This window comes from Monomorium pharaonis, chromosome 3, assembly GCF_013373865.1.
Source record: "Monomorium pharaonis isolate MP-MQ-018 chromosome 3, ASM1337386v2, whole genome shotgun sequence".
Taxonomy (NCBI): domain Eukaryota; kingdom Metazoa; phylum Arthropoda; class Insecta; order Hymenoptera; family Formicidae; genus Monomorium; species Monomorium pharaonis.
Genome location: NC_050469.1, coordinates 32,334,259 through 32,361,556, shown reverse-complemented (window position 1 = coordinate 32,361,556; position 27,298 = coordinate 32,334,259). Strand labels below are relative to the sequence as shown.

Sequence of the window (27,298 nt, the reverse complement as noted above, 5' to 3'; positions counted from 1 at the left end):
AATTACATACAATTTTATACAATATTGATCTTCTAAGATTATTTGGATATAATCCTAATTTATAATCCTAGATTATAATTATTTTTTAATAAAAATTTATTTTTTGTATTTGTAAAATATAAAAATGTCGAATTTATTATTAGATGTGTCTAAGACATTTTAAAATAAAGATTTTTAGACAAATTAGTCATTATTCGATTAGTGAATAAGTAATAAGTAATTATTTACAAAAGATTATTTTTCAATATTTAATCAGAAATGTACACAGTGTGTGTAAAACTTTTTTGAATTATTTCAGTCCTGCATTTATTAATTAAATAGGAAATGTTTTTGTTTTTTAGATGAGTTATTTTGAAATATTGTAATTTTGATTTGAAGAGTTTGTTTTGACTCTATTTATAGAAAAATGTGCTTTTGAAAATGAATGAAAAACATTTAGTCTACTAAAATATTTATTTATATAGTTTTACACACACACACACGCGCGCACACACACACACACACGCACACACACAGTTCTTTGTATTAAACAACACACGTGCATATGTACACACATGTGTACATAGTATATAATATGTGATATATCTTATACAACGTACATAAAAAAGAAATTTTTGTAATAAACTTTTTTTAATTTTAAGGAGATAACGATTTTTTAAATAATGATACTTTATAAAACTCTAAAGAAAAGTCACAAATACTAGCGTATTATTATTTTTAGATTATTTCTTAAAAAAAAGTTTAAAGTAAAATTTTGAAAAGATAAATGTAAACTGAAAAGTATCTTCTATCAAATAGCAGTTTTTATAATATTATTTTATATTTTATAATAATAACACAGCTAAACAAAATAAAAAAGTGGTCTGTACCACGGACCAGACCATGATTTTATTTTATTATTTAATAGAAATTTAATTTTTGTTTTTAGGATAAAAATTTTTGTGTTAAAAGATATATATACAGAATGTTAAAAAATTGTAAGAACGCTTAAGAATAGATTTCTGAGATTATTTTAAGAGGCTGGTTAAATAATTTTTAATTTAGACACATATACATGTAAACAACCTGTATTATGGAAATAATATATTTTTAATAAATACACATATCTTAATTTTAGTAAGTAATAGAGATTCATATAAGGAACCAAGCAGCCATGTTGCTACTGAAAGGTACTCACCTGTCCGTCGAGCATCAGAAGGATCAGGTGCTCCTGGACCAGGCATCCAAGCGCTTCAACAAGAATATCAACAATTACAGAGATTAGCATCACCTTCACATAGCCCTGCGAGTATTCCTGGTTCTCCTGTACATGAAAGAGGTGTAGCAGCAATTACGCAAGGTAATTTTTTTTACAAAATTTACAGAAATATATATTACAAAATGTTTTATTAATTTAATATGTATAATATACATTATTATGATTTTTTATTGTCAATTTTTAACTTAATAATAGAGTTGGTACAGATCTAGAAAATCAGAGAATTAAAAAATAAACAAGGAAAATTGTATTTAAAACCGGCAAAAATGTAAGAATTTTTTTATTGATAAAAAGTGAGTATCATCAACTTTAGTTATTTACGATTTGTAAGTGACTTCCCTCCAAATGCATCAGTAAAACATTCATATGTAGCAATTTTAATGTATTGAGTTACCTCGTTGGCTCGAATTTTGGTCATATATCTTTCCTTTTTTATGTTGTAATTATTTTAATAATTAGAAACTTTTGTCACCAGTGATGAATAAGAACAAATAAAAATAGCTAATAGTCGATCAAATTGGCAAATTTTATTGAGAAAATACAACGTTTCGGCCTTTGCTTTGGGTTTTTATTAAGGAGTTTTATTTTGGGTTTTCATTAGTTTAGCTGAAACTAAATGAATTGTGCTCGTAGTTGCATCTACGGGAAAAAAATGTATATATATTAACTAAATGATTACATAAACAAATAAGAGACATAAGTGTAGTGAATACAAGGTATTACCGTTATCCATGTCCAAAGTGCATTAATTTTCGTCAAATAAAATAAAATAATATAGTACTCAAATATTTGAAAGATGTCATTATTAGTGAACGGTCCGAACATAACCGACACAAAGATTTACGAAGTGATCAAGGTGATATTTGCAATATGTACTGAGCTATTGTATTCGAAGACAAAAAAAAATCAATTTTTAAACCTTACAAGATTTATTAAATACACTTGGAAATATAAATAATAAAAGAAAATATCATTTCTCGATCAAAACAGATCTTAATATAAATAATAAATTTAGGGTCGGTTATTTTAACTTCTTGATTAACTTACCTATCAGGTAAATATGTGCCTGTCTTTATTTATTTAGAAAAAAAAGATGGACTCATGCTTATGTGATAGGCGAATTCACCAAGAAGTTGGAACAACCCGTTCTTATTAAATATATTTTTCAATTTTATAGATTGTGTGCTAATTTCAAACTTGATATTCTTGTATTATTCATATATTGATTTAATATTCAACTTATTATTGTTTATACACACTAAGAAAATACGTTTTTTTTCCAAATTAATATGATTATTATGATAAATATTATTACATAAATATTACCCTGATAATTGAATTGATATGACACCCATTATGGAATGAGTTCCAGGTTCAAACTCCGATTAGGGTAATATATTTTTTGTAATAAATTCTTTACAATTTCTTAAAATGCATATAGTATCATTATATATCATGACTAGATTAATTGGAAATATAATTTTAATTTTAGTTTACGATTGCATTTTAAGTTCGATTATATTGACAGACAATCTATAGAACTGAAAAATATATAGTTAATGATCGATATAAAACTATTATTAGTAAGATCTGCTTTGATCTTATATATATATATATATATATATATATATATATATATATATATATATATATATATATATATATATATATATAATTCTCAATTTCTTGTAACATGTATAATAATATATTTATGATGTAATTACAAAATTTCTTACTTATTTATTTATTTGAGTAATTCTTTATTCTGAGTAAAAAAAGAAAAACGTGGAACATAGAACTTCAAATTTGTTATTACTTTTAACAGAATGATAGATAAACTTAATTATAAATTATTTATAATTTAAGTTTGTAACACAGTTGTGTGTTTTTAGCAACATAATTTATATTTTATAAAAGAATAATGTATAAACTTATATTAATTATAATACAAATTTTTTGAGAAGAAAAGTTTAAAGTTAACTTATCATGATTTTTTTTGTTTATTAATAGGTCTCAGTGGTTTAACTACGACATCAGTACAGGGTAGTATTGTACATGGTACGCCGGCACAACCACCGGCCACACCTTTAGATTTAAGTCCACTTAGACATCATAGATCACCTGCGACCACTCCCGTGAGTTATTCTCCCAGCAATAGCCCAGCATTAGATATGATACAAGAAGAACATCCTGTAGAAATATCAAGGGTACGTAACATTGGTTCATTAAATATATACAAATTAATTTTAAATACTTATTTAAAATATTTTAAAAACAACGCAGTTGTCATATTTATGAATGATGTTAAAGATTGTCAATTTGTTAATATGAATAATATTCAAGAAATTAATGCATAATTAAGATAAAATTCAATAATGCAAAAAATTCGAAATAAAGCATTGCTTTATCTCTATTAGTCAAAATAAAATAAAATACTACGATATATCAGATTCAAAACTTTATTAATGTAAACATAGATAAAAGATATATAAAACACTTGTTTTTTTTCCATTTTAAAGTATTTCTTATCGTTTAACTCAACCAACTTTTAATATAATCTACTGTAGGATAAATCTTAGTGGAAAAATTAATGCAACACACTTTTATTCAACATAGACCAATAAAATATATTATCATCGAGTTACATTAACGTGTTTAACGTGTTTACTTGAGTCTTTATATTATTTCGGTAGTTTATCATATACACTAAAGGATTGTTGGCACTTTGAAAAGCGTTTTTAGTTTATGAAAACGAGATAATAAAAATAGATTTTTAATAGATTTTTTTTAGACACCCGCGAAATCCGATTCTTTGTGATAAAGTTAGCTTAAATATCAAGATTTGTTACGATCAGAAAGCGATACTTTTTATGTGTTATTCATATCGATTGAATCGGTTTAACTTATTATTGTTTAATTTTTAATTTGAATATTTGTTACAGGTACCACCACAAATTTCGGTAACGGACGTTCTTGGAGGTCAAGTGACATTAATTAGTTGTTCACCCTCTCCATCTCCATCGCCAGATTCACTCGAAGATGCATTACCTCATTACAACACTCTTCCGAGTTTTATTATTTCAGAACCGTGTGATCCTTTGAGACCTAGCATAACACGTGGTATCGGTAGACCGCATAATACAATACCTACCGAAGTCGAGGTTCCTCTTTCTGATGAGTCAAGCAGATTAAATTCCGAAGCTATATTAGGTCGTGTCAAACAAATAATAGATGCGAGAGCGCCACCAAAAGGTTTTATATTTTCACGAGAGGAGGTGGAAGGTAGCGGACTTAGTTTAGAATATCCAGGCGGCGTACAAATCGAACTTAGAGTATGCGAATCGGAGGAAAGAGAAGCGAAGGGAATAAAAATGCGTAGAATTAGCGGGGACCAATTGCAATATAGTCAACTTTGTCAGCAATTGATTTCATGTATTACTGTTTGACGACAACCAGCGTATAACATAATATGTTTTTATATATTACGTTACATTCCTAGTGTAGCATACACTATTCATCACAGTATTGCACATGCTGCATATACACAAATGGTATTTTAAAAATTACCATCTTTCATAATATATAATAACATTACTGTGTTATTATATTCGTGTAACATTCAATGTATTATACGTTTTTTAATGTTTGTTTTGAGAAATAAGATAGGAGCCATCTTATTTATAATATGAAATTGTAAATAAATATACGTGTGTGTGTGTGTGTGTGTGTGTGTGCGTGCGTGCGTGCGCGCGCGCGCGCATACACACACACACACACACATATATGTATGTATGTATGTATGACAAGTTGTATGTATATTCATATCTTCAGAAATATTGAAACATTATATGCATGTTTAATAATTCCCAGAAACATAAACAGTTTATTTTTTTATTTTTAACTGTTGATAGATATTTTATGAGAATTCGTCAAATATTGAAAAATTTTAATGAAAATTTGTTCATATATTACATTGTAGGAATTGAATTTAATAGCATCCAGTGCAGATGAAAAGAACAATTTATTGATTCATCCTTCCTACATAGAATCTATTTGCATTAGTTCAATGCATATGTACTGGATACTGTTTATGTTTTCTATTTTTATTTATAATATTGCTTTTTAGCAAATATATTTTTAACGTTAAAGACATATGCATATAGACAAAATTTCAAGTCTTTTAATTTGTATTATTAAATTATTTGTTAACTTAATTATACAAGGAAATGGGAAATGAGAATATTGTAATTTGTAACTAGACAAATATAAACACAGTTCTCTTTCTTTGTGCCACGTACAATTTAGGAACAGATTTATATAACATAAAATGATCTTATTGTAAATAGTTATATCAAAGTAAGATGTCCTTATTTACGTTAAACAAAAATAAATGACAAAAATACGTATTGAACTATGTTGTGTATATATTGCAGTAAGTTTAGTATTTGTGTACATTTACTAGTAAATGTTTATATTAAAATCTTGAAGAAGATAAAGAATAAAAAGGAACATTTTTATTTATTATTACTAGTAAATATATACATTTATTAAAACGATTTACTTTAAATCATATTGATAGATATAAATTCTTTACAATTGTAAATTTTGTTATGGTATATTAATTGATTTACATGCAATGACATTTTTTATTTAATTGAAATAAAAAGACAAAAGCGGTTTTTTTTAAATATTTAAACTACTTAACGGTTTTTTTTTTATTAAGAAGTAATTTACATGATCTAAGTTTTGAAAAGTAATTGATGTGAGATTCAATAAATATGATGATACATGAAAAAATCTTATACTGTGTAATTGGTTTAGTTTCATGACTGTTGTTATCGAGACGTCGAACATTATTGTGAAGCTATATTCCTGATAGGATAACATAAAGAAAACTTAGGTAAAAATTATAATCTACTATTATGTAGGTATGTTTAGAAAAATAAATATAGAAGTGATCTTTTATAAATCATTCATAATTGTGCAATCTCAAAGTATTTTGGCAAAACTTCCACAAAAAATTGTACAATATGATACAACGAATCATCTTAGTGGTATATTTGTCAAATTAAATTTGGAATAAAATTGTTAATTAATTTAGAAAGATATTTTGATTATATTAATAATAATATGTATAAAAATATTTAATTATATTAATTATGTTAATTTTAAAATATAACTTGTGTACATGCTTACAAAAATTATTCCCAAATTATATTGTAGAAATACAATATATTGTATAATATAAAATATTATACATTCAGCATGGCAGTTTTAAATAATTAAACGGTTTTTGAAATAATTGTAAAATATATCCCAAATTTAAATTGTCTAATTTTTCACAAATATTATATTTAGACTCCTTTGTATGTACCAATATAGATCAACTTTAATCTTGGTTTTAATTTTTGCTTTCTATTTTTCTAAAATTTATAGATTTTGTATGCATGTGTACATGAATTGATTATATTTCTAAATATTTTATATATAATAAAGCTACAATATTTTTAAGAACAACTTTTTTAAAAAGTAACTAGTGAAAGGTGACCAATTCTTACAACAATTATCCTCATCATAGTTGTTTTTTCCACTACTCATTTTAGTTTCTGATAGACGAGATATCGTGTTGAGATACTTGTTACGAATCAGTGTTGACACTTTTAACGATATGTGCGCAGTTTAAAGAAAAAAAATATATAAAACATAGAAAATGTATATAAGATTAATATTTAAAAGATATTGAACACTAAGATACTGCCATATGGCCATTTGTTGATCTTTTCTTGATTTTAATTGTATTAAAATATTTTGTTTAATTATTGAACAATTTTCAAATTTAATTTTGCAAATATACTACTATTATATCCCGGTAAAATATTTTATATAAGAACATATTTATATAGACACTACTAAAAAAAAATAGGGAACACTTTTCGTACACACACCGAAAATTCAGACTATTTTCAAACCGCTAAAATTCAGCACAAAAATTATTGCAGAGACAAAATCCAATTAAAAATTGAAACTTCTTTCAAACGCTTTTTAGCGATTTTGTTGTTACTCCCCTCCCCCCCCTCCATGGCACAATGATAAAGCTTGTTCTGTTGAAATAAAAATTTTTAATGCAACTTTACTGTGCTGCATCTGGCATGAAAAAAATTCATAGAGAATTTTTGTTATTTACATTTTGTAGCAGGATGTTTTCTTTTTATTTTAAGTGGTTGTTTATTGCTGTGCGATTTTTTTTACCATAGTTATTGAAATTTTAAGAAAATATTGTTATTTTGACTTTCATTGCTTATTACTCAGCGAGCAAATCAACGTACAGCGCTCTGCAAAAAAAGCGATGAAAAGCTGAAAGTTTGCACTTTCGAATGCTATTGCTTTTTCGTAGATTCACTTTTTCTAACAACCAATTGCGTTCAAAAATTACGTAAAAAATCGCATATTTTATAATTTTTATTTAATTTAATATATTGTTAAGAAAAATCCAATCACATTACATCGTTAAAACAAAGTTTTATAGTACGATTACTCCCAAGTAATAAACATCTAACGTTCTTTGATTAATTACTGCTTGTAAACATTCTCATATGTTTATGCACCCCTCAATAATGTTCTGTGGAATTTCGTGCTAAATTTGCCTAAGCGTTTCTCTCAACTTGTCAATCAACATTCGAAAGTGCAAACTTTCAGCTTTCCATCGTTTTTTTGCGGTGCGCTGTATATTGATCTATTTATGACTTTACGAGTAATAAGCGATGAAAATAAAAATGACCGTTTCTTCTTAAAATCTCAATAACTGTAAAAATATTGCATAGCAATGAACGACCACTCAAAATAAAGGAAAAAGATTCCGCTATAAGATCCAAATAACTTCTCTATGACTTTTTTTCACATCAAATGCAGCGCAGCAAAATTGCATCAAAAATTTTCATTTCAACAAATCAAGCTTCATTATTGTGCCAGATTGGTAAAAAAAAGATAACTAAAATTGCTAAAAAAGGTTTAAAAGAAGTTTCAAGTTTTAAAATACTTTTTGAATTTTGTTTCTGCGATAATTTTTTGCTGAGTTTCAACGGTTTAAAGATAGCCAAAATTTTTGATATACGAAAAGTGTTTTCCCCCCTTTTTTAGTTGTGTGTGTGTGTGTAAAATTATATACGAAAGATGTCTATATATGTTTATATTGGTATTTTTTTGTTTCTTAAAATGTTTGGTGTTGTTAAAAAAATAATTATTATACTAAAACTAATTAAAAAGATAATTTTGCATTGTTTCTTTCATAAAAAGTTAAGTATGAAAACTGAGAAAGAATTATCTATGTATAATTTATATATATTTCTTGAAAGTACATCAATTTAACCTTTTTTACTTAATTATTGTAAGAAAAACAATGCAAAAATTATCCTTTTAATTAATTTATGTTTTTTAGTGTAATTATTTTCTAACACTAAACATAAATTTTATAAAAGAATGAAATTAGTATAAATATACATGGACATACCTTGTATATAATTGTGTATATATTTATATATGTTTTTATCTAAAATTTTTTTATTACATAAAATTCGTTATAATTTTGCTAGAGTATTATTTTGAAATTAATTTTGCAAACAGTTCTTACAATATGTTATAAAAGTAAGTTGAACCAAGTTTAAAATTAATTTACATTAATGCAAAATAAATCTTAAAAATTTTATTCTGTGTTACAATGTATCATTTTAGCATAATTATTGTGAAATTTTCATCAATTTGTGATACCACTATTGTGCACTATTTGCATAATATATTTATCAGATATATAATGGCTGTTAAAAGATTTGCAGGGGTTTATTCATTATTCCTTCTTCAAATGTGACAAACTGATTAATATAGAAAAATGTTCAAAATTCCAGCAGGTGCATGAAAATGTCTAAGATTACTTTGATCAATAATTATGATATTATATTGCTCCATGATAACATTCGACTATGTATTTCAACAATAATCATTAAATTGAACTAGTTACATGTTATTATAGAATGTTTACTACTGAGAGAAACTGGGGAAACCTGGATTTTTCGAAGAATTTATTTTTTAATCATGATTTTTATAAAACTTTCTGTGTATACATTCAGAAAAAATTTTTAATTAAAAAAATTTAAATTCTATTTCTTTTCTAATAAGAAGTTGTTTCTTGATCTTTTTTTTGATAATGCAAAATTGATTGGCAATAAATATGATACATGTCTACATACATTCATATACATTTATGTATATCTTGTGACTCATAAATTTTTATTTAAAACTTAGTGACAATAAAAGACGAAAGATGTTCTAAATTAGCATTGTGTGTTTAATCACCTTTCGAATTTTATACTTCCGGAATGAACTAAATCTATGTATTGCGGACAAATTGTTACACAGAAAAAAAGAATATTATTATTTTGACAATATCTTTAGCTTCAAAACGGAAATCTTGAAGTAAGATTATATTGCGTTAAATTAAAAAGATTTACGTGAATGAAGATCTTAATTTAAGATTTTATATAGTTTAACTAAGAAAATGATATTCTTATTATTTAAGAATAATTTTCTTGAATGGAAAGGAAAAAATGTTGGATAAAAAGTACTACATGTTCAAATGGAAGATTATAATTTTCTTAGAATAAAATTATCAAAATAATTATATTCTTGAAATAACACTTATAGTATTGAAATAAGACTATAATGAAATTCAAGATTTTGGAATTCTTCTAAGAAGATTATATGTTGCCTCTATATGAAATAATGATTGCGTTAATTTGAATAAATAAGTTTCAATTTGAGTAATTTTTTGCTGTGTATATACCGTATATAGTTTATATTTTTTTAAATACTTTCTGAAATTTAGTATTTAAAACTTGTTCTTTGCTATTGCACAAGAGAAATTATATAAGAAACATTAAAACATAAAATAAATTTATTTCAAAATTGTATTAAAAATCCTGCAATTTTACTTTGACTTTTAAATAAAATTCTGAAAAATCCGGGTGTTTTCAAGTTTTTTTGTAAAATTGGAATAAACATCTTAAGACAATCCTGCTGAATATATGAATTTATACATGTCCAACACAATGTAACATCTGTTTGAAATTGTAAAATCAGCAAACCTGCCTATCGAACTCTTCTTCCTAAGAAAAAAGTAAAGGATAAAAAAAGACTCGAGGTCTCGCAGCCATTAGAAAAGATTAAGATACAATTGAATACAGAATCACGTACGAACGTGTTAGAATTAGGGCTGTTTTGAACTTTAAACGTACAAAGCTTCGAAGTTTGTTTTTTCGAAGCTTCAAATATTCGAAGTTATTAAAAAATAACAGTCCTAGTTAGAATTATATGACTTTTCTCCTATGACCTGTAAATAATAGGTTTGTTTTTTATTCCTGCACTGTGTTGCACTGGTGCAATAAGATAGAATAAAACAAATATATTTTTTCTCATTTTAACTTATTGCACTAGTCCAGCAGTGCACGAATAAAAAACAAATCTAATGTCTATAAATGTCTTTAAACTGTGTCTAAACGATAATTTTGCTAATTATTGAAAAAGATCGTGCTTGGTCAAAATGTTTTTCTTTAAAAGATTTTGATAAAATATAACCGATTTTTTATTTAGTTATTACCAAGAATATACCATCAGATGACGAACGAAGTTTGTTGTTACTCATTTCAAAAGTTTTTTAAAATAAAATATTAAGTATATCAATTATAGTGTTAACTGAAGTCTCATAAATTCTTTCCAATTTTTAAAAATACTTTAGGGATAGCATCGGGCGCGACAGACAAATTTATGTATTCATTAAAAAGTACTGAAGAAATTGTTAATTCAGAGAAGTTTTACTAATAAAATTCTTTCTTATCCAATATATTTATTACAATATATTTATTACTTTTACGAAAATATTTATTTAAACATTTAAACTTTTTTTTAATGGAAAAGATCTTAAAAGATGAAGCAAAACTGCTTTTGGAAAATTAAGATTTTCAAAGTATTGGTATAAATGCACTTGGATTATATTCCAAAATAGTACATTATGTAACGAGGGTATAAAATCGGCTTTTTGTGCACGAGTACAGGGAATAGACGTACAAGTCGTAGCCGAATGTAAAAGGCTGTTACGTCCGTGTTACATACCGTATTTGTTAACCGTGCATCGATTGTAATCCCTTTACGAAAGCGACGAAGCGTCGATCAATTCTGTAATAGTTATCATATGCGTGTCGCGAGATAACGCGCATGCGAGTGCTGAAATAATCAAAAACGTGCTAAAAAAGTGCTAAAATGTTTTTTGCTATGATTTATACCATCTAGAGGAAAAACTGCAATAATGTTAAGGTATTGAAATCGGCGAATTTGGCTGCATTCCATTTGGCACTACTCACAGCGGTGTGAGCATCATTTTATCCTTATTAATTTTTCATCAAATATTAAACAAGGACAAATGATGCTTACAAACGCTGTAAACGCCAAATCGGACACAGCCTTTATTTATAAAAAAATGACACGAAAGAAATCACTTTCGACATGTAACAAAAAGTGCATTTGTTGGATTAAATAATTAATAATAGTTACGTACATTATGTATGTACTTTGTGCATGAATACGGGAAGTGGATGCACGAGCCGTATGCACGTTGCTCCCATTGACCACGTCCCACACTGGTGCACAAAACGCCGATTTTACACCCTTGTTACATAATATATGTACATACAATTAAGCAAAGTTATAGTTTAAAATTTCACAAAAAGATTCACTCCTTTTTTCATATAACAACTAATAAGACAATTTTATTATAAAATTAAATAAAAAGAGTTTGTTATAAATCATGAAATAAAGTAAACAAAATATAAAGAGCTCGTTAATGCTAAGCAAAAATAATAAGATAAACAGGTCAATATGTCGAGCTCGACATATTGATCTGTTTATCTTATTATGAAATAAAGTGTTCTTATATGTTATTCAATAAAATAAAATATGATTTATATTAAAATATGATAAACTAATTTTATAATAGTTTTGTACATTTTGTATACATTTTTGCTAAATTTGAATAATAAGTGCATTTTGTTAGTTGTTTGTCTTCATATTAATAAAGTTACTATTGTATAATAAATTTAATAAATAAGTGTATACAATTATTGATTTTATACTATTATTGTAATGAAGAGTATAAAAGTCTGGAAAAATTGAGGTCGTGTTAATTTATACGTGTTAATGTGAAGTTGAATATAAAGTAAAAAAAAGTTCATGTAAACTAATGTCCGAAAATTTATTAGAAAATTATAAATGTTCAAATATTTGTATTAATAATATATACATATACATAATATATATTTAATATAATTATAATAATTATTATTAATATAAATATTATATTAATATTAATATAAATATTAATTATAGATAATTATTAATAAAAAAATTAATAAATTATTATTAATAAATCTTTGGAACATTTTTTTCTTTTGCAAAAATTAAAGTTTTTAATCGTCGAACTAGTAACTGTTAAAATTTTTTATATATTTATCAAATATTTATTATAATTATTATAACAACTAATAAAAAACTTTGAACGTTTATAACTGCAATAAAATTTTTCTGACATAATTATGTCTTAAGTTTATGTGAATTTTTTTCGTCTACTTGATCTCATCAATATATTGTATGATTTTTGCCCTTCTTTCCAGACATCTTATATATGTATACAAAATTAAAAAAAAATACATTATAGAAAAAATATTAACAAATAAATGACAACATTGATTATTGTTATCTTATGTGAAAAATGTATGCGCAATGATTTTTTGTAGAACACTGTGTATGATTTGCATTCTTAGAATGAAAGCATAAATGATTTTTTTATTTAAGGCTCTTGGCCTCTTATTGTAATATATTGACTTTGTGACGTCACAGACGAGAAATGATACGTTCACAACTTAATTTTTGTGTCCCTGCCATATATGTAATTATTCATTATAATATATAGTACTATAACTTCCCAAATATAAAACATATCTCTGCATATTGTCTACATGATGACAAAATTTGAAGATTGAAAATGATAGTATATATTTCAAAGATGCGTCTTCATATGACATGAATATCGTCAGAAAAAAGAGATCTGATTTCCTCTCTTAAAAAAACTGTGTAAATGATTTTATTGTTGATAGTTTCCCACAATGATTCAGATATTGCAATTTTATGATGTTACAACGGTTTCGCAATTTATAAATCAATGTTTGCATGTTATGTTCCTCATGACATGTATGGGCTGTAATGTGCTTACAAATTTTTAAAATATAACGAACTATTATATCCGATAAAAAATGTTTATATAAGAACATATACATAAATATATACATATTATATACAAAATATGTTTATATATGTTTATAGTATATAGTTTCTTTTTTTAATAAATTTTTCGTTTGATTAAAAAAATACTATAGTTATACTAGAAAAATAAAAATTAATTTTCGGTAAAAGGTAATTTTCGTATTGTTTCTTACAAAAAGTTAAGTACAAAGAAAAAAAATTTACCTATATATAATTATATAATTTATGATTCAAAAAATACATATACATAATTTTATCAACAAGATTTGCAGACAATTGTCAAGTTTTCTGCAAATTTTGCATGGACTTTACTATCAATTTGTCATCAGATTATGTCAGTAAATTATTTTGTATATTTGTCATCAGTTTAGTGACATTATTCAATATAATCAAATTTGCATCAAGTTTAGTGCTTTCTTGTCAACAAGATTTGTAGCGAAATTTTACGAGGTTAGGTCCGAAATAAATTATGCAATAATTGAGAAAAATATTTCAGTCGTATGTTTAAAACATTTAGAAATATAATTGTGCAGAAAAGATTCAAATTATTCTCCAATTATTCCTAAATTATGATTATGAGGCATAAATATTGAAACGTGGAATGTGTAATATTGCATGTTTCAATATTTGTGCATTATAATATAGGAATGATTTAAGAGTTTCTGACCGCTATTACTATCAATGAGATACTTAACTCTCCAACGGACGCAACTAATCTGTCAGACAAAGTGCCTCTTTTTTAATTTTTATTAAATGTCTAGTGAATAAGCGATATTTGTTAAATTCATTGTAATACCTTTTGATATTAATTGAATTAAATATTGAATTAAAGATTAAATATTGTAATATTACACAATATTATTGCTGCATTATATTGTGAAAATATTGAAAATTATAATGTGATAGTTTTAAATGCTGAAATAATTGCAAAATATTTATGTTTCAATATTTGTCTAATCTTTAACAAATATTATTTAAGAATTATATTCTGACAAAACTGTTGCGTTATGGTGAATCATCAAAATTTTCTTTTCTATGACACGTATAAAATTCGACCTTGTATCATTTATTTATCTTACGGTTATGTATTGACTGTCAAAGAAAAAGGATTGCATTCGCCATATTTTAGAATTGTATATTAAAGAAATATATTTTATGCATTATTTTATTATGTATAATTCAAATTTACTTTTATTTGTAAATGGGACAAAAATTAAACTGTCAACGTATCATTTCTCGCGTCTGACGTCACAAATTCATATGGATACTGAGCCTTAATATTATGAATATAAGCACTTTGTGCTGTATCTTTTCTATCACACGAAATTTCTAATTATTATAAAATGATATACATGAGATAAACTATTGAACTATTACTTCTTTCATTATTTATTATATATTTGCGCGCGCGCGCGCGCGCACACACACACACACACACACGCGCGCGCGCGCGCGTAAACACAATGACGTGTGATTATAATTCTTTTACTATTTACAAGAAGAGCCCAAAAAGTTTCCCCTTCGATTTTGCTGAGTTTTATATTTGTTGTAATCTTACCCTTTCTTTATTTCATATTCAAGTAATACGTTGTAATTCTCAAGCGTTTTCAATACTATGCATTATATATGTTATTGTTTTTTGCAAAAAACAATATTTTATTGATGAAATTTATTATACATATATAAAAATTGCTTCATATTTCTATGTTTTATATGTATAATAAAAGCTATATATATAATTTTACATTATTTTATTTTTATAAGTTGTGCTATGCAATTAACAAAGGAGGAAAAAGTGATTGATTTTTGGCTGTAGCCAGCAAATGAAATCGATGTATTTTCTTCTAATTCTTTTGTCGTAGAATAACGTGATAATATTTATTTTGTCCTAAAATGCGGAGATACACGTCAAAAACTAAGTTCAAATACGATAACAGCCACACAAAATTTAAAAAGTGATCTGTACCACGGATCAAATCGTGATATTCTTATATATTTTGAGTCACTGAACACAAACTTTGTGTCAGAATTGCTCACTTTTTTTTAATCAAAAAAGTAGCCTAAAACCCCTGAAAATTGCAATGATTTCGCTGCACGTACGCAGAAAATGGTGAGTGATAGGGCAATTCTGACACCGGATTTGCTTTCAGCAGCTCAAAATACATAAAGATATTATGGTGTGATCCGTAATATAGACCATTTTTTTGTGTATAGCTGTGTTGCACAAAATTTCTTGCAATTTTCGCCATTTTTAAAAGGTTACAGTGAATTGGGATTAAACAAAATTCTCGTTAAACTTCAACCCATTTGTTCACCTTTGGACGCGGTTAAAAATTAATATTTTTTTCTTAATATTTTTTCTACTAAAAAAAATATTGAACAAATTTTTCAATTTTTCGGTATTTTATCACTTAAAATCCGCCATACTAATTTTCTGAGGCACGAAAATGCAATTTAATTTGACCCCGGAAATAAAAAAAGTACCCAAAAATAATAAGATACATATAATTTATTCAAAAAATTTTTTATTTTTAAGAATAAATTTTTGAAGAAAGACTTTTTTAGAATAAAGTTCAAAAATGAACAAAAAATTGCGTGTCTGAGTATTAATGGGTTAATACACAAACATATGTCGCATTTTATTGCACTCGTCATAAGACAACCCAATATAATATTTTCACTATTTATATTACAAAAAATTGATTTCTTAATATGATATAATTTATTAAGTATGATTTATCAAGTATGTGTGTGTATATGAGTATGTATATATGAATATTTGTATTGTCTATAAATCCATAGTCATGAGTTTTTAAAAGAAATTTTAAAAAACTAGCATCTTTTTTATATCATCTTGATATTTCATATAGGCTTGGCATAAATTTTTTGTAATCATGGAATTTCTTCCTAAGTTACTTTATATATAACAGATAATAAAAGAATATTGTTTCGTCCAACTATAATAAGATTAAATAATTTACTTTGTATATTCCATGTAAATTTTGTATATAAAATTATATATTCAACAGATCCTCTTAATTGCGGCTTTTTTGTATTTTCTGCATAATAACTTAAACACATATCTAACTTATAACACATAAATATTAAAAAGCAATATTCAGATAGCAATTGTTAGCAAATTGATGCCATCACAGTATAACAACTGACTATAAGGTACTTGCCCAGCAACTTTGAACTCATTATTATTACAATTTGTGATGCCATTATGTTGTCATAAACCCCGATAGGAAGATTTTGCAAATATTATATACGCAATAATGACATCAAAGATTGTGTTAAGATAATTCGCCATAACGCAACAGTTTTGTTAGAATATAATTCTTAAATATTATTTGTCAAAGATTAGATAAATATAATTTAAAATATAAATATTTTGCAATTATTTCAACATTTAAAATCATCACATTATAATCTTCAATATTTTCACAATATAATGTAGCAATAATGCAGCAATAATATTGTGTAATATTACAACATTTACTCTTTAATATTTAATTCAAAATTAATATCAAAAGGAATTACAACAAATTTAACAAATATTGCTTATTCAATGAACATTTAATAAACATTTAAAAGGGGACACTTTATCTGACAGATTGCGTCCGTCGGAGAGTTAATAGTGTCGCAAACTCTCCTAAGAGTAGCTTCAAATATCTCATCGATAGTAATAGCGACCCGAAATTTTAAGCTTTTAAATTATTCCTACATTATAATGCACAAATATTGAAACACGAAATATTACAAATTCCATGTTTCAATATTTGTGCATCATAGTTTAGGAATAATTGTGAAATAATTTGAGTCTTTTGTGCATAATTTATTTTTCTAAATGTTTTAAACATTTACAGTTACAATTAAAATATTTTCTTCAATTATTGCACAATTAATTTCTGAATTTAATTTTGAAAATGTGCTATTAAGATTATAATTCGCCATATCGCTATTGTTATGCCAACATACTATTTTAAAATTTAATTGCGCAAACATTTATTAATGTTTCATAAAAGGTTAATGTTTCTATAGCTATTTTCTAAAATATGTTCTCATAATGACGGATTATAAATTTTTTACAACATTTTGTCATACAATTTTATAAATCTTTTTCTATTGGAAGTTTTGCCTTTTTTTGTTTTCTTTTTGCAATAAATATTCTTTCTATTGTTATTAAAATCTACGCGTGACTGATGTTTGTATATATAAGGTGTACTGTTGACTTCTTTTCATGTCAATACGCGATTTAATGGATTTGTTGCCACCTCATTACCGTTCGTTAAGACGAATTAGTCGGTTAATTGTCAGTCAGGATATACTCGGGATTTTTCCATTCTAATGATTTTGCTTATTGATGCATCAATTAGTGCAGAAATAGTACGTGTCTAGTGTCCAACTTTAGTGATGTATCTCGCAAACCGTTCAGCGACTTAGCAAGAGACCTCCAAAGGAATCACCATCATCCCTTCCCTCTCGCACTCTTATTTATTTAATCTGCGTCGCGTTTCCGCGTACTGAAACGTAGAACACGTGACAAAATTTGGTAGTTAAACTACTGGCGATACATACATTGTTGCTTCAGTTTGAGATCATTGCAAACAAATACACGGCAAATTCATAAGCAATCATAGATTTATGTTATTTCACTAAGACACACTTTATTATCTGGGTATCTATAGTAGAAGGTTGACAAATTAATATTTTTAATAATAAACTAAGTTAATAAACTAATTGTCAGTTTGCAATAATCATAACATACAAAATATGGAATACTTTTTTTTTAAATATCCAAATATGTTTGGAATGTAAAATAGTCCATAATATACTTAAATATATTTAATTATACGTATAAAACTAATTCCTGTTCATTATTATCTGATATGTACTGTTTGTTCTCTCTTAAAATTGAAAAAAATGTTTTAAAATAATTCTTTCTTTAATTGAAAAGCATATATGTCACTTACATTTCTTTTTTAGTGCGAAAATTTCGCTAATTTTATTCTTTCTTATAACTATTTCTCTTTTGTAACTTTCTTCTTTTTCTAAAAGTAATTTTTTAATCGTAATTTTTCAATCGATTGATAAACTTTTTTTTTAGCTTACATATCTCGATTTTATGATTAATTATATTTGCTAATTCCATTTTTTCACATACCTATGTTATTTTTCTAATTTTCTACTTCTTTAAACTGAAATATAACTTTGCATTTTCCTATTTCAATAGTACATATGTCGAAAATATAATTTCCATAGTATATATACATATACATATTAAAAATAAGTAGTTTTTTATTTTGAATAAAATTTGATATTGTCTTACCAGATTCAGTAGACTTTTTTTCTATAGATTTTGTATTATTTATGTCAAATTCAATATCTATATTGTCATTTACTTTTCCACTTACTATATACAAAGAAAAATAAAAAAAATTAGCAATAATCGTTTTATTCATACAGTTATACATATTTTACAAGATACATACGAGAAGTACGTTTAATAGAAATATGTTCAATTGTTTGATTAGTCTGAAATGATTGAATAAATAAATTGTCGCAAATTGTATCATAATTTAATATAATTTCAAATTTAACTTAATTTTCTAATATGTACAAATCAATTTTTTAATAAAAATTTTTTGCCATTATATATATAAACTAATAAGAATTGATCCACGGTTACTTTAAAAATAATCTTTTTCAGTTTAATTAAACAAAGAATTCGAAAATTGAATCTAAACTGTTGACTTAGACTTGAAAATACATTATGTTATATGTATATCCCACTATATTTCAATTCCCTTACTATCGTATATCTTATTTCATGTCACAGACAGAGCATTTGCAGTTTACACACACGCGCGCGTGCTATTACGCATCAGTTTGACGAGCCAAATACTTAGCGCCAAACGAAACGTGGATAGAAATCAGGTACTCACGGTGAAGAGGCGTAAACTATGGTTGCTCACGGTGCGCTGCTGTCGCCAATGGTCCATGCGAATGTGACTCCGCCTCTTAAGCGTGGTCGGCCTTTTCCTCCCCCAATCTACCGGCTTCACTGTATCGTTCAGTTGCGCTTAGTCGAGCGTGCGCAGAAACGTTTATGCGCGCACGTGTAAGTAAATGTGCGCTAAGCACACATAAGAGGAGCGTTTTAGAATTGAATGCGTTTTGTGTGATCGTCCACAGCCAATCGGTTACTCAACCACTTGTGGCCTTTTCAAGCTACTCTCTTCTTTTAAATTCTCCTTTTTTTTTCTCGTAGATGTCTTTTCGTTATTTTACATACACGCATCGATGTAACGCATAACGAATGCACGATGTATATCGAGAACGAAGCTTATTTGCGAACGTTCTTTAAATCCAATCGATTCATTTAAATGCACGTACAAGTATACTTTGCTACAGACGCGCACGCATACATATGTAGAACGATACACTAAGACGCGACTGAGACTGTGTGTTGCTGTCTCTAAGAGGCGTGTAGAGGGATTTTCTTATTTCTGCTCTGGTAAATCTGTCGCTCCAGTCAGTGAGGCAGCGAAGGGCAAGCCGCGCGCCGTTGACCGTGTCTCTGCTTCTTTTTTCGTCTACTCAGCTGCCAATGCCTACGGATTCGTGGTGTACACAAGCGAGACGGTGCGGTATAATAGTTCGCGAATTTGTTTTTTCTTTACGTTCACATCTTATGCTATGTATTACACACATCATTATTAGACGTAGTATTTTTGTATGACTGCATGCCTGATAACATCAAAAAACGAAATGATTATATTTTTGTTCAATTCAATGCGCACTATACAAGCTTCATTGTGACTGCGGACTTATCTATTATCTCTTTTGGATTTATCATAGACGTCACATTTATGTTAAACGTGTATTTATTGAAATTTGTTCGATAAGTTACATTTTTGCATAAAATTATTGTACGCAAAATCATAATTTATAGAACATTCGTTAATCAAAAGATTTGAATATTAGATATCGAATTTATAATGTCAATTATTAATATGTACAACATTAAATTAAATCACTCGTGTGTGCTAAAAAGATCTTTTTTATTAACAAAAAAAGTAATTTAGACATTTTCAATTTGGTTAACCGAAATATGGAAATGACATAACATTATTTTTAACTACTTATGTATTTTATAACACACCTATTTCTTATATTGGATTGTTTAACATTTATAAATTGGATACATTATACGACTTATGTACATTGTACACAAGACATCAGAATAGCATTTGAAAAAGCGTAACAACGACAGGATTATCAACGAAACTAGACTGTTCTTCTTGAGTGCATTTTGAAAACTACAGACGGAACACTGCAATTCCGAAGCCTTTGCCTTGTATGTAACCGACGGCTGCTGGACACGTCTCTTCAATGGACCCGATTATACTAGGTAAGAATAATTTACAATTACATTACTAAATAATATCTAATAATAAATTATGGCATTGTTTATGCGTGGGGGTTACAGATAGCTATTAATAAAATGATCACACACGGCGCGTACGTGTGTTATGTGTACATACATCATGTGTATTTATTAGATTCGGAGTAACACCAAAAGTTGATTATCTGTTTATACAACGATTATTTTTACAAAGATATACAGGAATATTGTTGAAACTTAAATGTATTTTAAAACCAGATAATAACATTTCGAAGCATTTTGAATTATTCGCTATAAAAATAGAAATAATTTTCAATAATATTACATATAAATTTATTATCAATAACAAAATTAGGATCGATAAAAATGTCAAACATAAAAATGAAAGAGCTAAAAGGACCTTAAAAGTCTACAGCGGATCTTAGTGCCTAATATTAACATATAGTCACAAAATTTTATTTTTCTCTGTTGTTTGGAGAGTAGTTTTTACACTGAGTCCGAATCCGTAAGAGTATAGTATATGTGTTATACTATTGTACTCTTTAATGATATAGCATTATGTCAAATTTTTTTTAGAAAAATGAGTTTGAAATGTTTTAAAAACGCGCGCGTTTTTTGCTCTTCTTGAAAATTTGTAGCTAATAAATTTGATGTGTGATTTCGAAAAAAGCTCAAAGCAATGCTTAAGCATTTGTATTTTGATATGAAAATATTGAATCTTTTGCCGACGGCGTCATTGAACTTTTGGCACGCTTTGTTTTCAGGAAGGAGTATAGTCGCACAGTGTCCCATAAAATAATTGTCTTATATGCAATCTAAGTGTAAAATACCATTGCAAATAACAAAAATATCAATTATAGATTTGATATATACTCTTTAAATGACAATAAGAATATTATCATTAAATTTGCAGTGATATACTTAGAACTGTGATAATCAGTGAATATCCGCTGTCTTTTAGTGATTTCGACTTTAGAATTAGTGTTATATATATCACTGAAAAAGATCAGTGTATTTATGTCACTGGTTAATAAGTTATATCACTAAAAGTCAATGATAGTTTTACTGATTTCATTGTCATTTCGATCATAATTGTTTACACCAAAACTTTCGATTATACCGGCAGTAAGAGCCAGATTTGGTATTTTTATATTAAAGTCCAAATATTAATTCAAGTAGTATATATTAAAATTTGAGCTCTTTTTGAAATCTGTCGTACATCGAATTTATTAGTAACTCTTTAAATTACGATCAGTAAAATATCAGTAAAAATACACTGGTATCGTATAACTTATTAGTCAGTGAAAACACTAATCTTTCAGTAATTAACTCTGAAGTAAAAATCACTAAAAGATAATGAATAAGATATTCACTTATTATCGCAACTATAAGTATGTCACTGCAAATCAGTGATAATACGACACTGATTGCAATTTAGAGATTGTGTAATCTTTGTGTGAATTTTTACAATCTTTAGCCAATTCTGATTAAGATGTTATTTTTCACAATAAATTTTAATCATTTTTTACAGTGTTTAAATCATAATATTAAATTGCTCGTCAATTTAATTTGTGATATTATGTATTCCAGTTTTGGTTAAGGACTGTGTTTTAAAAACCAACGAATATACAACGCACAGTACAAATCAGTTAGAAATTGTAAATTTCATACAATTGTAAAATTCATACAAAAATTTATTATTGAGTACCAAAATCCATGGCAGACCTTGCATAGCTCTTTCTTGTAACTCTTTTATTTTTATATTTGACATTATTTATTAATCTTAATCTTAATATTTTTGAAAAAAATTGTTTTATGAAAATAAACAATTTTCTGTTATCAAGAACATAACAAATTGGATCGCATATTTTAGCGATTTGAAACTTCTACCGCGCATGTTGAATATATATATATATATATATACATATACATATAGCATTTCATTACTCATTGTCACCCATTCTCATTATCCTTTTAAAACAATTAATGTTATGTACAAATTTTAATACAAACTCTTTGAAACGCAAAAAGAAGAAGTTTATTTGAAGTTTAAATAATTAACCTCTAGAGTTTTAAAGAAAACTTTTGCATAAACCTAATAAATATATTGATAAATGTATTGTATATTTAACAAATAGTTTTTGTATTTTATTTCTAATAAATTTTAATTTTTGAAATGTTAATCTTTAAAATAAACTGTTTATTAATTTCATTTTTTAGTCTTTAATCTGCTTTTATTGTTAAAAGCAGATTCAAGATTTTAAAAATTTAATTCTAATCTTTTAATTTTATAAAATTTGTTGTTTTATACATAGAAACATTTTATTGTATAGTTTATCAATTTGCTTTACAGTTAATATTTCAACATAAGGGGCAACGTCGATAGTACATTTACTGTCTTACTGTATTAATTTTAAAGCTTAATTTCTCAAACGGTTTCATTTTTTTTTGTTACAAAATCAGTAATTATTGTAATCAGTAATTATTACAAAACCAGAAAAACAATGCATTACTTGTTACCGTTACTTTTCTGAAATTATTTTATAAAGTAAGTAATGAATCATAAACTTAATCGTAAATGATTTATTATTTACTTTACTCCATATATTTCTCTCTTCCTTTTATAATTAAGTATATAATAAATAAGTCGTTAAATCATTTAATGTAATTGAACTAAATGTTACATGATAAAAAAATTTAGAATTTGTAATCTTATCTTTGAGTACAATTATTATTGCAATTGATATAATAATAATAATGACTAGTAGACCCATGTAAATATATTAATAGCAATAGAAATGAAGTTATATCGCAAAGTTAAATGAGAAAGAAAACGATATGGTTAATGACGGAATAAACATTTAAAGCACAATTACTTATACGTGCACGTGTGTGTATATATGTGTGTGTGTGTCTAAATAGGTTTATTATTATTAAATATAAATATAAATGTAAATATAAATATAATTGTAGTATAAAAATATTATAAATATTTAAAATAAAGTAGTAAAATTGTCTGCACATTAGATTACTTTATTAAAATAAATAAAATATATTATTTTCTACCTTTGTTTAATATTTTATGTAGCAACTTAATATATACTGCATGTATGTCAATTAAGTTCTTAAATTGAGGCTATAAAAGAGATAGAAAATATTTATTAATACCATTATTCTTGCATATAGCTTGCAAATAATGTTTATATTGCTCATACAAAAAATTGAATACTCGAGAAAACTTTTTTCATTGTCTTTAGTTCTCTTATCACTTTGTTTAATTGGTGATTTTAATCTTCCAATTTTGTCATTTTTACTGAAATTTTTAATTTAAAAAATAAAGAATTTTAATTGGTGATAAATCAAGCATAGTTTCTAGTCTTTTATACACAATAATATACCGTCGTATTCTTTGATCATTGTTTCCAAATTTTTTGATGAGGGATTTTTGTACTAGCCCTACTCGTCTGATTTAGCGCCGACATTTTTATATCACATTAACACAAAATTTCGAACGTAATTTCGAACGGATATTTAATATATATTATAATCTGCGACAAAAACTGACATAAGTTTACATAAATAAAATATTTATCATATCAACATAGATCTTCTAAAGTGACACCCATATATTGTTTGAAAACTCAATATTACACTACCAGTACTATTAATAAAAACATGATTTACTTAGATAATTAAGAAAATAAAAACTTATAGGTCATACATTTATTTTTAACTTTATTTTATATCAAATTTATTAATAACAAATTTAAAAATAAGAATACAATTTACACAATTTTCTTCTGCAAATTAAATATACATAATTTAAACAATAATGAGTATTATTGATAATATTAGACCATTTTACATATTTGCAGTGGTCTAAAAAAATATGATTGCAGGCAAAGAAATAAATAGCTCAAATTCTGTGAAAATGTTAAATAAATGTTATATATATACATGTTCACAAAAAATGTATAGCATAAATTAAATAGAATTTTTTCTTTATTCTTTATAATATTTATTTTAATTGCTTTGTATCTATGCATATTAGCGATATGATACTTACAGCAATTACTACATTTACATGTCACCACCTATACATTACAGAAGCTTGCAAAAATATTGCTGTAACGTTGCAACATTATTATAGTGCAATATTGCAGAGACATTGCAAAGATTTTCTTTTTGTAATATTATTTTAACAATGTTGCAGTAATGTTTCAAAAATCTTATGAAAAATAATATCTCGTGCTTTATTTACGCGTCTCTACCTGCAGACAGAAGCGACGGAATTCTACTTCTTAATTAAGAAACTATAACGTAATATAGAATAAAAGGTACAGCATTTTATATAATGTTTTACTCACATTTTAATTTAAGATTTTAATAATATTAGACCATGGGTTTCCAACCAGTGGTCCGCGAGAACTAAATTAAGATCCGCAAAATAAAATCACATTGATTTTCAATTAAAAGTTTTCTATTATAAAAATATATTCAAATATTATTCTAAGTTTAATGTTAGCTAAAAGTTATGATTAAAATTTATTTTCAAATTCTCGGAATGTTTATTTTGAACCTTGGAGTCCCTGCACCGAACAAAAAAGTCTTAGTGGTCCCTGGTCAAAGAAAAGTTGAGAACCATTGTATTAGACAGAAAATTCGAGTCAAATTTTCACAATAGATTATTTACAATTAATTTCAAAACTAAGACAAATTTTAAACGTATTATTACTGAATTTTTTTATATTACAAGCAATAAAAAGAAAAGAGGAAAAATAAAAAGCTTTGTAAAGACATTCTTAATATATTAATATATACATTTGATTTACATATATGTTTCATTGATTTATACGTACATTTCCGCACCGTATCTGCAGTTTAATTTGTATATATATAAAAGATATGCATGGTATCTCTCAAGCTAACACACAGCCTGTCTTGTATATCTATATAGAGATCCGACGACTTGTGAGCATTCGAGATTATTAAATCTTAATAATAGCTGAACTGATCAAGTGCTAAGTAGATTTAATTGATAGTTTGAGTTTCAATTATATAGTAAAAACATGTTTTTTTGTTACATATACCTCGAAAGTAGTCCCTTTCATGTCACTTTTTTATGGATGGTCACCGATTTCAGCACTTTAACATCATTGCACAGTTCTTATCCTCTAATAGATGGTGTAAATCATGGCGGAAATATTTTGGTACAACTTTTTCAATACGTTTGATCATTTCAATATTTGTATGCGTGTAATCTCGCGACACGAATATAGCAATTTTCGTAGAATTTACCGACGCTTTCCTAATCTTGGCTAACTTATTTAGATGGGTTAGATTATTATTATGCTCAGCGAAGTTTAGATGTGTATTGTGTGGACTAAAGTGTTGAGTTTGATTTATTAATAACGGGGATACTATCAAAAAATATGCTTTCACAGACGTCAATATTATAACCATCATGATCACCATCACAATAGGCTATGTTTGCGAATAGAATATGAAGGAAAGAAAATACAAAAGGACCATATCATCGGTATACATATCATCGGAACATATATAGAGTTCAGGTGTCAATCGTCTTAATTTTTTTTTAAAACGTACTCTTCGAAGAAATTAATTACTGTATCATAAAAGATAATTACGTTAAATTTTCAAAAATTTAAAACATTGATTATTAAAACAATTTTTGTATAAAACGTAAATAAGTTTTAATAATATCCACCTTCTTCTCTATTTTATCCCAAATAACATGTCTGTACTATTGCATATAATATACTATTGCTACTGGCTTTATTATTTACATTATAATATACATTTCTATCAAAATTGTAGAAGTTAAGTTTTTATTCGTTAGCAAATTTTTATATCATAATATGATAACTTTGAGTAGCAACTTGTCAGCAACTTATCAACAACTTCAAGACTATTATCATCAAAACTCGTGTTGTTGCAGTTATGTTGCCATAATTATAGAATCATACAATTACAATATTGTCGACAACACTTTGATGCTAATAACTTACTATTAAACTACTGACAACACACACACACACACACACACACACACACACACACACACACACACACACGCACATATTTTATTGCTTATATGTTGTTTCAATTCAAAATCGTTCAAGACAACAAATATGCAGAGTAGCTGAAATTTTTAAACATAGCGCCTTGTATATCAAGTGCCAGCAGCAGAAGCAATGATAATTTGCATGGTTTTGCTTTCAGACACGCTTTGTTATTTGAAAAAAAAA

At 26.3% G+C, this 27,298-nt stretch overlaps 2 protein-coding genes across 5 annotated transcripts in view; both read left to right on the top strand.

Annotated features, from left to right (window-relative positions):
- The window catches only part of LOC105838757 (serine/threonine-protein kinase SIK3), a 33,257-nt gene extending 27,209 nt beyond the window's left edge, over positions 1-6,048 (top strand). For both annotated transcript variants that reach the window (XM_012684536.3, XM_012684537.3), the window contains 3 exons: positions 1,118-1,339; positions 3,269-3,465; positions 4,201-6,048. In XM_012684536.3, the coding sequence (XP_012539990.1) occupies positions 1,118-1,339; positions 3,269-3,465; positions 4,201-4,704 (923 nt within the window). In that variant the 3' untranslated portion in view covers positions 4,705-6,048. The remainder of the gene's footprint in view (positions 1-1,117; positions 1,340-3,268; positions 3,466-4,200) is intronic.
- Positions 6,049-19,281: 13,233 nt separating this feature from the next.
- LOC105838761 (paired box protein Pax-1) overlaps positions 19,282-27,298 on the top strand; it is a 47,049-nt gene continuing 39,032 nt past the window's right edge. The window contains exons 1-2 of one of the 3 annotated variants that reach the window (XM_012684544.3): positions 19,282-20,266; positions 20,950-21,035. In XM_012684544.3, the coding sequence (XP_012539998.1) occupies positions 21,017-21,035 (19 nt within the window). In that variant the 5' untranslated portion in view covers positions 19,282-20,266; positions 20,950-21,016. Of the gene's footprint in view, positions 21,036-27,298 lie in introns of all 3 variants that reach the window. The other 2 variants (XM_012684543.3, XM_036283909.1) reach the window with 2 other exon arrangements.